Source organism: Ovis canadensis, chromosome 14, assembly GCF_042477335.2.
Source record: "Ovis canadensis isolate MfBH-ARS-UI-01 breed Bighorn chromosome 14, ARS-UI_OviCan_v2, whole genome shotgun sequence".
Taxonomy (NCBI): Eukaryota; Metazoa; Chordata; class Mammalia; order Artiodactyla; family Bovidae; genus Ovis; species Ovis canadensis.
Window position 1 is genome coordinate 70,047,327 of NC_091258.1, and position 14,487 is coordinate 70,061,813.

Consider the following 14,487-nt stretch of genomic DNA (forward strand, 5'->3'; position numbering starts at 1 on the left):
GCTCGGGGCTGGAGCCTTGGAGACACGGCACCATAACAATGACATCAATAATAACAATAATACTCGTGACAGCTGCCACTTAGGGAGCATTCACTCAGTACCAGGTGTTCTTCTGAGTGCTTTCACGTATGAAATCAATCCTCGCAAGAGTCCTCTGAAGCAGGTGATGTTCTCTTTAACTTTATTAACACACTGAGACGGTTCTTCATCCTCAGATGGGGAGAAGTGAACTCGTTGGTGGCACATTATTGTTAATGATCTGTACAAGCCTCTGCTTTTGCTTTCCTTCTTTCCTTTTGCCCTCATTTCCTTCTGCCGTGACCTTTATTATTGTATATCTTTTGCCAGTATTTCTGTCACTCCGTATCCTTTGTGATCGCTTTTTATTATTGTTATTTTAATTTATTTTTATTATTGCTAATGCAGGCTTCCCACCCCACCCCCACCCCCGCCCCCGCCCCCCGCTGTGGCTCAGCGGTAAAGAATCTGCCTGCCAAATGCGAAGATGCAGGAGACATGGGTTCCATCCCCGGGTGAGAAGATGTCCTGCAAAAGGAAATGGCAACCCACTCCAGTATTCTTGCCTGGGAAATTCCAGGGACAGAGGAGCCTCTGGCTACAATCCATGGGGTCGCAAAGAGTCGGACACTACTGAGCGACTGAATAACAACAATCACGATTTGCAGCTATTTAGTTTGTGTTGTTTATTTCCTGTGAAACCGCTGAGGGCAGAGTTTACGGCTGCTTGGTTATCTGATACACAGTTTGAAACCAAAACTCCTGGCCTTTCCCTGCAAAACTGTTCCTTCAGCTTCCTCCTATTTTAGTAAATGGCAGCTCCATCCTTCCGGTTGCTCAGGCCAGAGTCTTGGAGTCATCTTCGACCCTCTTCTTTTTTTTTTTAATGTTGAACATTAAAAAAATATTATTTTATTTTATATTGGAGTATAGTTGATTTACAATGTTGAGATAGTTTCTGGTGTACAGCAAAGTGATTCAGTTAAACATATGCATATATCCATTCTTTTTCAGATTCTTTTCCCATATAGGTTATTGCAGAGTACTGAGTAGACTTCCCTGTGCTATACAGTAGGTCCTTGTTGATCATCTCCTCTATATATAGCAGTGTGTTTACATCAATCCCAAGCGCCTAATTTATCCCTCCTGCCCCCTCGACCCTCCTCTTTTTCTCACATTCTCTGGCTGAAGTCAACAGACGCTGTGTAACAATCCCCTCAAACAGATCTAAAATCTGACCCCTGAACTCCTCCGAGGATGTCACCCTGGTCCAAGCACCATCGGCTGTCACCTGGCCCATGGTAGTCGTTGCACACCAACCTCGGCACCCTCTTCTCCAGCACATCAGGCGGGCTCCTGCCTCACGGTCTTTGCCTTTGTTATACTTTCCACTTGGGCATTGAACCACGCCCTTGAGGGTCACAGACAAAGATGTAACAGCCCAGGGTACTGAACAAAGATTGTGGGTAAAAGAACCAAAGATTTGGTGGACAACAGCTGCTAGGAGACCAAACCTGAGTTGATCCTCAAGGAAATCAACCCCGAATATCCACTGGAAGGACTGATGCCGAAGCTGAAGCTCCAGTACTCTGGCCACCTGATGTGAAGAGCCCAGCTCGTTGGAAAAGACCCTGATGTTGGGAAAGATTGAAGGCAAGAGGAGAAGGGGGCGGGCAGGAGATGAGATGGTTGGATGGCATCCCTGACTCAACGGACATGAATCTGAGCAAATTCAGGGAGATAGTGAAGGACAGAGGAATCTATTGTGCTGCGGTCCATGGGGTCACAAAGAGTCAGACAGACTTAGCAACTGAACAGCAACATCAGCAAAGGAGCATGGAGGCCTCTTGGAAGAGTCAGCACCAGCACCCTAGAATTTAGAGCACTGTTGACACTGAATGCACATGGGGGTTCAGAGACAGGGAATATTGGCAGAACATGGACTGTAGGTAGGAATGGGACAACTGGGGAGACCCAGAACTGTCTCCAGGAATTTCCCCATCATGCGGCTCCAACGTTAGCTGTGATGAATCAGAGGTGCACATAATGTTGTCAGGGCAGAAGATGCTGCAGACGAAAGAATATTTTCAGGAAGAAATGTCTTGGGAGTCTAGAACCTTCTTGAGTACAAAACATAGAAGGATCTAGAATATTGGCGGTGAATAAATACTTGAAGGGGTATAGGATGTTGTCAAGGAAGTTCCATTCACAGAAGATAGAATATCGTTGAGATGGGCAGACGGAGGCATCCAAGTGTTCCACAGATTGCACATTCAGATGGTGATCTAGGTTTTATGTTGAAACAGTTGGGACATCTGGAATGTTGTCTTCGTTGGGACGTTCAGGGGACTGGGATGTTTAGTGATGCAGCGTCTGGGAGAGCATGATGCTGACAATGACTGAATGCTTTTGAAACATGCAATGTCAGCTGGGATCGGAAGTGTGGAGAATATAGGTTGCTAGTGCAAGTGGAACACTTTGGGAGGGACAGAGAAGGGCTGGGCAAACCGAGGAAGGGGGCAGGGACGCCAACCCGACTTTTATTGTGGGCCCTTCGCCCATTCTTGTTGCCAAGTTTTCCCCTTTCGGATTGTTTCTTGGATCCATGGAACATACTGAGAAACTCGGGTGTAGACACCAGGCCGGTTGGGCTGCCCACATGGGAAGTCTCCCCAGGAGATGATGCCGTGAAGTTTTCCATTACAGACCAGGGGACCCCCGGAGTCACCCTAAGTGGGAGAAAGAGAGAGAGGCGGGGTGTCCTAAACAAAGGCAGAGACGCACATAGAGGCAGAGACAGAGAGAGACGGGAATACAGAGAGAGGGTGAGAGAGGGAAACAGAGAAGCTGACAGACACAGAGAGACAGACAGACAGACATTTCTGTGTCTCTCCCTGTTTTTCTGGTCTTCAGTCCGTTAAAATGGTGATGGCGTACCTCACACCACTGTTCTTGGTTCTCTGGCCCCACATCTCACCTGCTACCGCTCCCCACCCCCCAACCCTGCGTCGGCTTTACGGCTCCTTGGTATCGTCTTACTATTGAGTTAATCCAGCCGTGCTCCTGGTAGGGTATGCAATACACCTGAAGGACCACTTCTCCCTCTGGGCCCAGGGCAGACGTTACTAACTGATAAGGCTCATATTACTACTTCATTCTCATACCCTTTCCCATGAAACCAAAACTCAATCTTAAGAAGCCCCTCTCTCTTGGGAATAGGTTTTTTTAAAATTTTGTTTTGCCTGTGTGGTACCCATTTCCCCTTATTTTGATGACAGCCTCCTGATTTTTTCATCTGGAGACTGCCTTCTCTCCCACTTTCAATCCATACAACTTGTCCATGCCTCTGTCTGCCCCCAAGGCTAGTCACACGACTTAGACTTGGTCCATCAGAGAACCCCACAGCTCTGGCTAGAGTGGTGCCTCAGGACACAATACAGCCGACCCTTGAATGGCACAAGGGTTAAGGGCACGGATTCTCTGCACAGTAAAACTCCCCCTATAACTTGTAATTAGCCCTCTCTATATACGCTGTTCCTCACTGTCTGAGGTTCTGCATCTGCAGATTCAATCAGCCTTGAATTGTGTATTTACTGTAGGACTTACTATTGAAATAAACTTCATGTATAAGTGAACCCATGCAGTCCCAACCCCTGTTGTTCAAGGGTCAGATATGCTAAGTCAGCCTAGTAAGAGAATCATGCTCAGAGATTATGTACACAGTTGGAAAGGAGACACTCTCTCTTTCAAAGATGGTTCCTTAGAGGGTAAGATTTAAGACCAAAGCTGCTGGGGCCAATATGCTATATGGCATGGGGAAAGTTTAGCTGAGAATGAAACCAAAACAGAAGAGCTGAGAGTTAAAGAGAGACAGATTCTTAAACATCATGTGGGCACCTGGATCCACCCATGCCTGAAATAAGACATCCTGGACTTTTCAGTCACAAAAGCCAAGGTTTTGCTTAAGCTAGTTTGTGTTGGGTTTCTGTCACTCACAACCAAAGGAGATCCAACATTTATATATCTCAACACAAGGATCTGGGTAGCCACTGCCAGTCAAAGCCCAGGCTGAAGATGAATTCTGTTTGCCAGCTGTGGGTACCCTCTTTTTATCCTGACTCTCTATGCTAAGAGACATCTCACCTTGCAAAAGACTGGTTTGCCCAAGGCTGGAAGCAAATCCTTCCCCCCAAGCATCAGTCCCCACCTCCTGGCTTGTGGCAACCCACCACCCCCTTGGCCTCACCTCACAGGAGTCATTGCCACCCTCTTTTGTGCCGGCACAGAGCATGTTGGGTGTGATCTTCCCCGGGTAGACTCGATGACACTCTTCATCTGAGCGAAGCTCGATGTTGGCACATTGGAGGGTTTGGGGGTAAGTCACTGAGGAGGAGAGAGAGAGCAAGGTCTAAGGATGTCTATTCTCGACAGCTTAATGGGGTGGAAATTGGATGGGCGGCAAGTCTGTAGAAAATAATGATGGGAAGACAAAACTGGGAGGAGAGATGGGATATGTATTTGGGTGAAGTGGTGGAAGACAGAAATGTGGAGAGAAGGTGGGGGAGAGCTGGAAGAAAGGATGAGAAGTAGAGAGAACGATGGAGAGGAATGGTACAGGGGTAAATAAACACATCTCAGCAAGAGATATGAGAGGGGAGGTAGGGGAGGACAGAGGTGGAGCAAGTGATGCAGAAAGATGGAGAGAAGGTGGTGGGGAGAGACAGAGAGGCAGCGGTGATGAGAGAGAGCCGGAGATGGGGAAAACACAGGGAAGAGGAGAGACGGAAGGAGACGGAAGGAGACGCAGGAGAGCAGGAAAGAGTGGCGGGAAGAAGGGTGGGGCACGCTGGGAAGAGAGACATGGGGATGAGATGAGGGGAGAGTGAGGGACGGCTAAGGAGGTGCAAAAGGCTCTTGCTGCTATAGAGCTCAACTTACAGTCATATATATATATACTTATATCCAAAAGATGTATTTATTTATATTTTATTATACTTAATAACCAATATATTAAATTTAGTTTCTAAATTATAAATGATACATATATATTTAAATACACACTTATATATAATATATATTATTTGAATACAATGTATTTAAATAAACATATCATTTATAGCTTAGGAAATAAATCTAATTTCTATAATTTACATATTTATATACAGATGTTTTACTATGTCAATCCATATAAATATGATCCAAATAAATATGTACATATACTATATATTATATATTTTACATATAAGTTTATATATATTTATATAAAGGAAACATAACTTTATATATGGTATATAACATATGTAATTATAGCTCTGTATTGGTAAATTTATGCATATTTATAAAAGGAAATATAACTAATCATTTACATGATATGACATATTATATATAGCTATATATATTTATACATTTAGATTTGCATATTCTTTCTCAACATGGACTATAAATATAACTATATATACTTATACATTTATATTTATACATTCTTTATAAATAAAACTTTACATTTAAGTATTCTTTACATAGACTATAAATATAACCTTATATATACAATTATATTTATATATTCTTTATAAATATAGAATATAAATATAACTTGATATATATTCACCCATTTGCATATTCTTTATAAATATACATTTATGTTTATATATATTCATATATGCTATTTATATATTCTATAAAGGATATACAAAACTATACATTATATGTAACATTATATAACTTCATATTTATATTTTTATATATTGACACTTTAAAATTTACATGAAGGATAGATACACCTTTATATATCACTATGTGATTCATGACTTATCCCATGTCTAATAAATCTAGTTTTATCTATGAAGACTCCTGCTCCGACCTGCCCTCCCGTATCTGCCCCAGTCTCCCCGGCAGCTCCGTGCGGCCGCCGGCCACCCATGCGGGTGCGTACCCTGGGGGCTGGTGGTGGTGCCCCAGCCAGACACCCGGCAGCAGGTGCCGGGGGGCAGGCAGCGCTGGCGGGAGAGGGGCAGGGTCTGGATGTGCCTGGCGAGCTGCACGGAGGACTTCAGTTCCAGAAGCATGATGTCGTGGTCATGGTTCAGGTGGGTGGGACTGCTCTGGTACTGAGGGTGGGGGATAGCTCGAGCCACCTCCCGCACCTGCTCCCCAGCCTCCACACGCGCCAGGACATGCTTGCCCAGGTACACTCTGTACCCTCTGTGAGTGCAAGAAGCAGGTGGTCAGAGGGGTCCAGGAGCTTGCCTCCATTCCCATCCCCAGTCTCAGCCTTGCCCACCCCACTTCCTTATTTCCAAAGGTGTCTGCTCCCACATCCTTGACTCCAGTTCCCTCCAAATCCTCTGCCGGGACTCCCTTTCCATACCCACACCTCCACGTCTCCACCAAACCTCGCACTCACCCCATGCCCATCACACAGCCCAACTCCAACCTCATCCTCCAATTCAGCTCCGCCCACGCACCACACCAGTTACAGTCTCATCCCCACCCCTCACTCCCCCAGGCCCCACATACTCCTTTAGGCAGTGCGCTGCAGTGAGGACCCATCTGGGGTGCACCAGGACCCCCCCGCAGAGCAGCCGCCCGTGCACCTGTAGGGCTGCCTGCCAGGGCTGAGAGTGGGGGGTACAGGTGTAGCCACCAGGGAGGAACCCGTTGGTCCCATTGGTGCCATTGAGAATCTTGGGATACTCCCGAGAGATGCCTGGTAGAGGAGAGAACGTGTTAGAGAATTGGGGTTCACAGGGAAAGGAGGCCAGGCATTATGGTTCTTGGGCTTGGGGAGCGAGTCAAAATTTTGCTCTGGGTGGCCAGGAATTGATGATTCATGTGTCGGTCTCTGGGTGTTGCCATTTTCTACACAGTGGAGATGAGCCAGGGCGAAGAGGTTGATGTCTCTTCGTTCTAGAAGCACCAAACCCTCCACTGGAGGTTAAAAGAAGTGTGTGGGGAATGAGGAAGCTTCTGATACGTAAGCAGAAGCCTGATTTCTTCCCACCTGAATTTTCTCTCTTGGTCCACCATAGGGATTGATTTCCAGGAGTAGAGGTGAGCCTACCCTACCTATCTACCTAGGAAGTACCCATCCATCCATTCCTCCATGCTTTCTAAACACATTTACGGAGTGCCTTCATGACCTTAAATACCATTCATAACCTCTGTGAAGGGAACTTTCCTGGTGGTTCAGATGGTAAAGAATCTGCCTGCAATACAGGAGACCCAGGTTGGAGGCACAGCAGTCCACAGAGAGACAAAGAAGGTCTAATCCTGGGGCTTCCCTGGTGGTCCAGTGGTTAAGAATCCACCTGTCAACGTAGGGGACACAGGTTTGATCCCTGGTCCCAGAAGATCCCTCATGCTGAGGGGTAACTAAGCCTGTGCACTGCAGCCACTGAAGCCTGCATGCTCTAGAGTCCCTGCAACGAGATGCCACCACATTGAGAAAGCTGAGCACCGCAAGGAAACATAGCCCCTGCTTGCCACAACTGGGGAAAGCCCAGTGCACCAACCAAGACCCAGTGCAGTCAAGACAAATAAAATAAGCAAAGAAATTGAAAAAAAATTAAAAAAAAAGGACGTCTAATCCTGAATGTGCCACTTCCTGGCTGGGTACAAGTCTCAGTTTTCTCTGCTGTAAAGGAGGGAAAGTTATAGTTCGTCTCTCATCGGACAGTCGTAGGTTCCATAAGATCCTACGTTCAAGACACACACAGGACCTGGTGTGGAGCAAGCACTCAGGAAGCAGGGAGTGCTATTAATTGCACACTCAGAAACTGAGTCATCATCACTTCTCTTTCAAACCTGATTTTGACAGGAGAAAGTTTTCATGATGGTGCTCATATCCTTTTAACATCTCTCTTGTCTTGCTGAGGTCACCTTTTCAAACCAGGAGGAAGCAGAAGGTTGCCTTTGGCTGGCAACCCCCTAAATTAAGTAGAACCAGCTGCCTTTCCTATTATGGGGGAGGTCAGAAAGGGAAACTGCCTATTATTGATGGAGGTCAGAAAGGGAAATTGCCTATCATCAACAGACAATTCAATAAACATTATAATTGAAAACAATATTGGTCCAATTCAATAAATACTGCTTTTGTTCATTGTGCGGAACTGGTTTTCTTTTCCATTGTTGTTCTTCAGTCGCTATGTCCCGTCTGACTCTTTGCGACCCTATGGACTGCAGCACACCAAGCTTCCCTGTCTTTCACTATCTCCTGGAGTTTGCTCAGATTCATGTTAACTGAGTTGGTGATGCCATCCAAACGTCTCCTGTCTTCCTTTTCCTTTACCTTTATTTATAGCAAAAGATGCTATTTTCCACTTAGAATAGTGATATTAACTTCAAATATGCTCTAAGTGAAAAAAAAAAAAAAAAAGTTGCCTCTAACCAGTCCATTCTGAAGGAGATCAACCCTGGGATTTCTTTGGAAGGAATGATGCTAAAGCTGAAGCTCCAGTACTTTGGCCACCTCACACGAACAGTTGACTCATTGGAAAAGACTCTGATGCTGGGAGGGATTGGGGGCAGGAGGAGAAGGGGACGACCGAGGATGAGATGGCTGGATGGCATCACTGACTCGATGGACGTGAGTCTGAGTGAACTCCGGAAGTTGGTTATAGACAGGGAGGCCTGGCGTGCTGCTATTCATGGGGTCGCAAAGAGTCGGACATGACTGAGCAACTGAACTGAACTGAACTGATGAAGACCATTAGGTTGAAAATAATAAAGATGGTTTGTGTGAAGTCCCTTCAGTCGTGTCCAACTCTTTCGTGACCCCGCAGATTGTAGTTCGGCAGGCTCCTCCAGCATGGGATTCTCTAGGCAGGAATCCTGGCAGGGGTTGCCATTTTCTACTCTAGAGATGGTTTGCCAGAGCATAAAGTCCAGGGTGTGGAGGACAGGGTGGGCCACATGGATTAAGGTCCTGACTCAGGCACTGCTGGTTACTTTGGGGCAGGACCCTGCTGTCTGAGAGCTTTGAGTTTTTCAGCTATGACACTGGAGTAATTACCATGCACCTACCTCCCCAGGCTGTTAAGGGCTCCATCAGCCTTGCCTGTGGAGCTCCTAGCTCCAGGGCATGGCACCCAGGAGGGGATACGGGAGTCCTAGGAGTGTCACCACAAGAGAGAAGCTACCCTGCCTTCAGCCCAAGAGTGGTGATGGGTGCCTGAGGACCTCCCCTCCTTCAGGTCCCAGCTCAGGCATCAAGTCCTTTGGGGGCCCCGGTTCTGGGCCAGGAACTGCCATTACATCTCTGGGCTTCCAGGTTGGCTCCTTGAAACCATCACCTCGCATCACAGTTTTAACTAACTATTAGGGGAATTGTCTGAATGATGTCAGCATCCATCTCTGCTAGGTTCTGGGCGCTGAACACAGGAACTCTGTCTACGCGTACAGCACCCAGCACAGTGCCTGGTGCTCAGCTGTCTGTTGAATGAATGGATGAATGGGGTTTCCAGACAACTTGCCTGCCAAGGCAGGGAAAGGGGACTTAAATGGGAGGAGAGGAATATCTGGGGACCAGCTCTGCATGGAATCAGGTTTGGGGTCTCCTTCCTGGTGGCTCAGATAGGAAAGAACCTGCCTGTCAGTTGGAAGATGCAGGAGACATGGGTTAGACGCCTGGATCAGGAAGATCCCCTGGAGAAGGGAATGTTAACCCACTGCAGTATTCTTGCCTGGAGAAATCCCATGGACAGAGGAGCCTGGCAGGTTACAGTCCGTGAGGTTGCAAAGAGTCAGACACGACTGAGCAACTAACACTAATGATTATCAAGGACTAAAGAATAATCTAGGTTCTGGAAGGGCCTGAGACTAGAGACAGAATACTACCAATAAAGCAGTGTGCGTGTGTGTGTGTGTGTGTGTGTGTGTGTATGTACGCTCATACACATGCTCACTCAGTCATCCCACTGTGACCCCAAGGACTGTAGCCCCCCAGGGTGCCCTGTCCATGGGGATTCTCCAGGCAAGAATACTGGAGTGGGTTGCCATGCCCTTCTCCAGGGGATCTTCCCCACCCAGAGATGGAACCCCTGTGTCTCCTGCATTGGCAGGTGAATGAATTCTTTACCACTAGGGCCACGGGGAAGCCAATAAAGCTAGTAATGAGTTAGTAATGACGACTAACTTCCCAGTCCCTTCTATCTTTCAATATTTACAACCACCCTTTGTGGTAATGTTTCCATGTTACAGATGAAAGAAAGAAGCTAAGTTACTTGCTCAGTGTGGCAGTGTCGGGATTTGAACCCCTGTCTATGTCTTCTAACTCTTGAACTTGGGAAGGTCTTGGGGATGGACTTTCCGGTACAGAGTACGCCAGTCAGTGAGAGGGCTGGTGTGGAAGGTCTCCAAGGCTTAACAATAGGGCAAGCCCAGCTGAACCTGGATACCCCAGGGAGAGGTCTGGGCTAGGTGGGGAGCATGGACTGACCCCAGCTGGGTCACCAGGTCACACAGGGACACGCAGGAAGCAAGGACTCGCCCCGCCCCCGCCAGCGGGCTGGGGGCGGAGCTTGCGGCTCCCTGCCGCTCCCGCCTCCTACCATTGTTTGCGGCGGCCACCCCGCCTCCGCCCCCGCGCATTGCATTCTTACCTCCTGACCAGGCCACCGTCAGGAAAGAGATCGCGGCGGCCAGGGGCCACATGGTGACTTTGTGGTGGGGGGCAGGGCGGGCGGAGCCTGCGAAGTTGAAAGGGAGTAAGAGAGGGCCAGAACCCTCCATCTCTGGATACTCCCTACCCTCTGGATACTCCCTGCTCGCTCTGCTCTGCGGGTTTCCCAGTCTTGAGTGTCCTCTGCTTTTCTCTGAAAACCTTGACCCTGGAAGCTGCACCGACCCCCCATCTCCCAGTTCCATTCTTGGTGTGTGTGTGGGGGTGGGGGTGGGGTGGGGGTCCCGGTAACGCAATGGGAGGGGCAGCTTGCACATCCCTCCCTGGGGCTGCAGCTCTCTGGCCTGCCCTTCACCTTGGGTGGCCAGTGCCCCCACCCCAGCCCTCCAGCCGGCTGGATCCTTGGTGCACTCTCCTGCCCCTCTCTGACCTTTGCAGGCACCTTTCCCCTCTCGGATGTCTGGTGTAAAACTGAGCATCTTATCTTTCTTCTGCTTCACCTCTCAAACCTCTGCAGATTTCTGTCTGGAACCCTGCCTCTGGCCTCTGCCTCCATCTCCCTGACTCAGCTGTCTCCCGCTCTCTCCGACCCTCCTCCCTCCCAGTGCTCCTGCCCCTGCCATAGGCGGACCCTACCTGGGTCGGGCCCCGCGTGACTTCTGCTGCCAGCTGCCTCCAATTTCAGCCTCAACCCATGGCTTTTAACCCCTGAACTCCCTCCCCCAGCGCCTTCAGCGTTTCCCTGTTGCTGGCCTTCCCTTCTCCACCCCCAATGGCTCAGCAGGCTGTCCCCGGACACCCCCAGCCTGGGCTTGGCCCTTCTCAGTGAGGCGGAGCTCCCAGGACAAGCTAGGACCCAGATCTGGCTCCACCCAAGTTGAACCCACTGTGAACTTTCAGGCAGCAGAACCCATCTGGGAGAGAAGGGAAGAGCCTGGTTCCTTCCCCAGATCCACCTTAAATCCCCTGGGGTGGGGGTGGGGGGGTCTTCTCCAACATCAACCCAATTTTCCATTCCACTTTCTTATCTCCCCTCCAACCTTGTTGCCGTTCAGTCGTGTCTCACTCTTTGTGATCCCATGGACTGTGTGTAACCTTCCAGGTTCCTCTGTGCCACTGGACCACCAGGGAGGTCCCTCCCACCCAACCCTACCCATATTCTTAATATACATCAGTTCCCAGCCATTTTCCATCCTCTTCCCACCTCCCTACCTAATTTTAACCATTCTCCGCACTTACCATCAGCCCATCCCTCAGACCCATCCCCAAAAGCAACATTTTGGATAAACGTGGCCTTTTAGGAGCAGGGATGAAGCAGTCCACGGGGGCATAGGTGGGGAGGGAGAAGCAGGAATCAGAGAGCTCTGGGGCGTCTGGGGGCTGGATGAGAGGGAAGAGGAAGGAGGAAGAGATGAGGTTTTAGGTGTTTGAGGAATGAGAAGGCGTCTCCTGGAACTGGGCCTGGGTGGATCCTGGGTGAGCTAATCCCAGGGGGTGGAGGAGGCAGGATTAGGGATTAGAGAGGATTAGTGGGGTCAGAATTTGAAAGAAAGCCAGAGATGGGGATCAGATGCAGTCTGGAGAGACAGTGGTGGTGTCATGGGGATGAGGAACTGAGATGGATGGAGTAAGCCTTCATCTCAAAACTGGTGTGAGCCATATTGAGAGCTTAAAGGTTTGTATATAAGGGTCAAATCTAGTGGTAAAAGATTTTTAAAACAAAAACAGAGGCTCTAATCATGACACCCCTGCGTCTATAAAATGAACATATGTCAAAGATGTTATTTGGATTCACTAATGAGTGATGGAGCTAGTAAGGTGTTACAAAGAACCATACACATCGGGGCAACAAGAAGTGCTGAAATGAACTAACAAAGAGATGCAAAAGTGGCTTATTCTGTGTTGTTGTTGAATCGCTAAGTCGTGTCCAACTTTCTGCCACCCTATGGACCGTAGCCCACCAAGTTCCTCTGTCCACGGGCGTTCCCAGGCAAGAACACTGGAGTGGGTTGCCATTCCCCTCTCCAGGGGATCTTCACGGCCCAGGGATGGAACCCGCGTCTCCGGCATTGGCAGGCGGATTCTTTACCACTGCACCACCTAGGAAGCCCTATTCTATATGGGGGGCGGTGGGGGGGGAGTTGTACTTCCACCTGACAAAAGTCATCCACTCGGTTATGGACGAGAATTATTTGCCCTGCTATCAACTGTTTATCATTCACAGGGTGGTAAAGTAGCTCAGACAGTAAAGGAAGTTGGGACCCCACCCAATCATAACTCGTCTAGTGTTCCATTGATGGTATCATTGGGTCCATGTTAAGGCATTTCACAAATTTTCCCTACACTAGGACGAAAAGTTTGTGGTCAGGTTTAGGATGGTAGGGGGTGTAATTGGGGGTGGGGGGGATCTGATGCTAGCCTGCAAGTTTGGGGAAGAGAATGGATGTGGGGGGAAGAGAATGGATGTGGGGTGAAGGTGGGGTTGGAGTTGGTTTGGGGGATAGGATTGAGTTGTAGATGGGATGGGTCTGGGAATAATGTTGTTGATGGAGTCCAGTTGGGTTGGGGCTGGAGAAGAGGCCAAGACTGAGTGTTTGGATATGGAAGTGTTGAAATACGGTTGAGCTGATATTGTGCGTTGACACTGATAATGAGCACTAGACGTGTCTGTGTTGGGATCAGGTTTTGGTGGGAGTGGGCTGGGTCATACCTGTGAATGCCTCTCAAGGTGACAGAGAGGTCCCTGTCTTTCCCCACCTTGGAATTAGCCCACCTCCCTGGACTGGGCCCAGAGTAGAGACTGAGTTCAGTACCCCCCTGTTTTTTGGTTGCACTGGGATCTTAAGTTCCCTGACCAGGGATCAAACCTGCATCCCCTGCATTGGAAGCACAGAGTCTTAACCACTGGACCACCAGGGAAGTCCCCGAGTTCACTCTTTTCCAATCAGTTTGGGTTCAGGATGAGTGCCAGGAGGGAAGATGTGGGGTTAAGTGAGGTGACAGGCTTGCCTGGGAAGTCGGGGTACCTGTGCCCTCTGGTGGCCTGGGTTCACATTTCCAGAAAAAAGCTCTCTCACTTGGGAAGAGCTGGAACTTGGAGTGGGGGTGGCTGGTTTTGGTATTTGCTGAGGGGGTGAGTACCAGGTCAACACTGACATTACGGCTTATGACTGGCTGACTCTTGCTGAAGTGAGGTCATGGACCCCACTAAGGACTAGGAGTATTCCACCCCCTCACTGGATGAATCTGAGCCCATGGAGGGCAGTGAGCTGCTGACAGGCACTTACCAATTTGAATCCAGGAGGGTCTCATGGATCAGAGAAAGAAAGGGAAAGATCTAGAAAAAGAGACAGTGTTCCTAGTGGTTCAGAGTTGGGTTCAAGTGACTTGGCCATTCTGTGACTCAGGGTCCCATTTGTAAAACGGTGCTCTCAGTAGCACCTGCCTCATAGAGAAGGAGTAAATGAGTTAATAATGTTTGAAGATGCTTAGACCAGAGTTTGATATGAACCAAAGGCCACAAACGTGACTTGTTATATAAGTAAACCTGGAGATGGAGGCAGCCCAAGGTTCCCGGGATGGGGGGTGGGGGGGGTGCCCCACCCTAGCTTGGCTTCAAAATGAGATTCTTTGTCAAGCAGGAACTGGAAGTTCTGGTTGGAAGTGCTGGCTGGGGTGAGAAAGTTGGCCCCACACCCAGGCCTGGAGCAGAGGCCCCGGTGGTGCAAACGCTAAGGGAAGGGGAGACAGAGAAAGACATGGAGAATACACAGAGGTAGAAAAACAAAGTGGATGGGAGAGGGTAGGCAGAGGAAATGCAAGGAGAGACCAAAAAAAAAAAAAAAAAGGCA

The 14,487-nt window shown here is 48.8% G+C and overlaps 1 protein-coding gene and 1 non-coding gene across 4 annotated transcripts; both read right to left on the bottom strand.

Moving 5' to 3' along the window:
- Positions 1–2,558: 2,558 nt before the first annotated feature.
- On the bottom strand, positions 2,559–10,668 carry KLK13 (kallikrein related peptidase 13). Of its 3 annotated transcripts, none has more exons than XM_069551395.1 (5): positions 10,617–10,668; positions 6,535–6,724; positions 6,173–6,219; positions 4,265–4,404; positions 2,559–2,747 (listed from the first exon to the last, which is right to left on the bottom strand). In XM_069551395.1, exons 1-5 carry the CDS (start codon positions 10,666–10,668, stop codon positions 2,559–2,561), a joined length of 618 nt encoding a protein of 205 aa, XP_069407496.1. The 3 variants fall into 3 exon arrangements, with proteins under 3 accessions (XP_069407496.1, XP_069407495.1, XP_069407497.1); XM_069551394.1 differs by having other exon boundaries at positions 4,265–4,401; positions 5,951–6,219; XM_069551396.1 differs by lacking the exons at positions 6,173–6,219; positions 6,535–6,724 and having other exon boundaries at positions 4,265–4,401.
- A 2,814-nt stretch (positions 10,669–13,482) lies between these two features.
- Positions 13,483–13,555, bottom strand: TRNAG-UCC (transfer RNA glycine (anticodon UCC)). The gene has a single exon. It is a non-coding gene; the product is annotated as a tRNA-Gly (tRNA).
- Between the last annotated feature and the right edge of the window lie 932 nt (positions 13,556–14,487).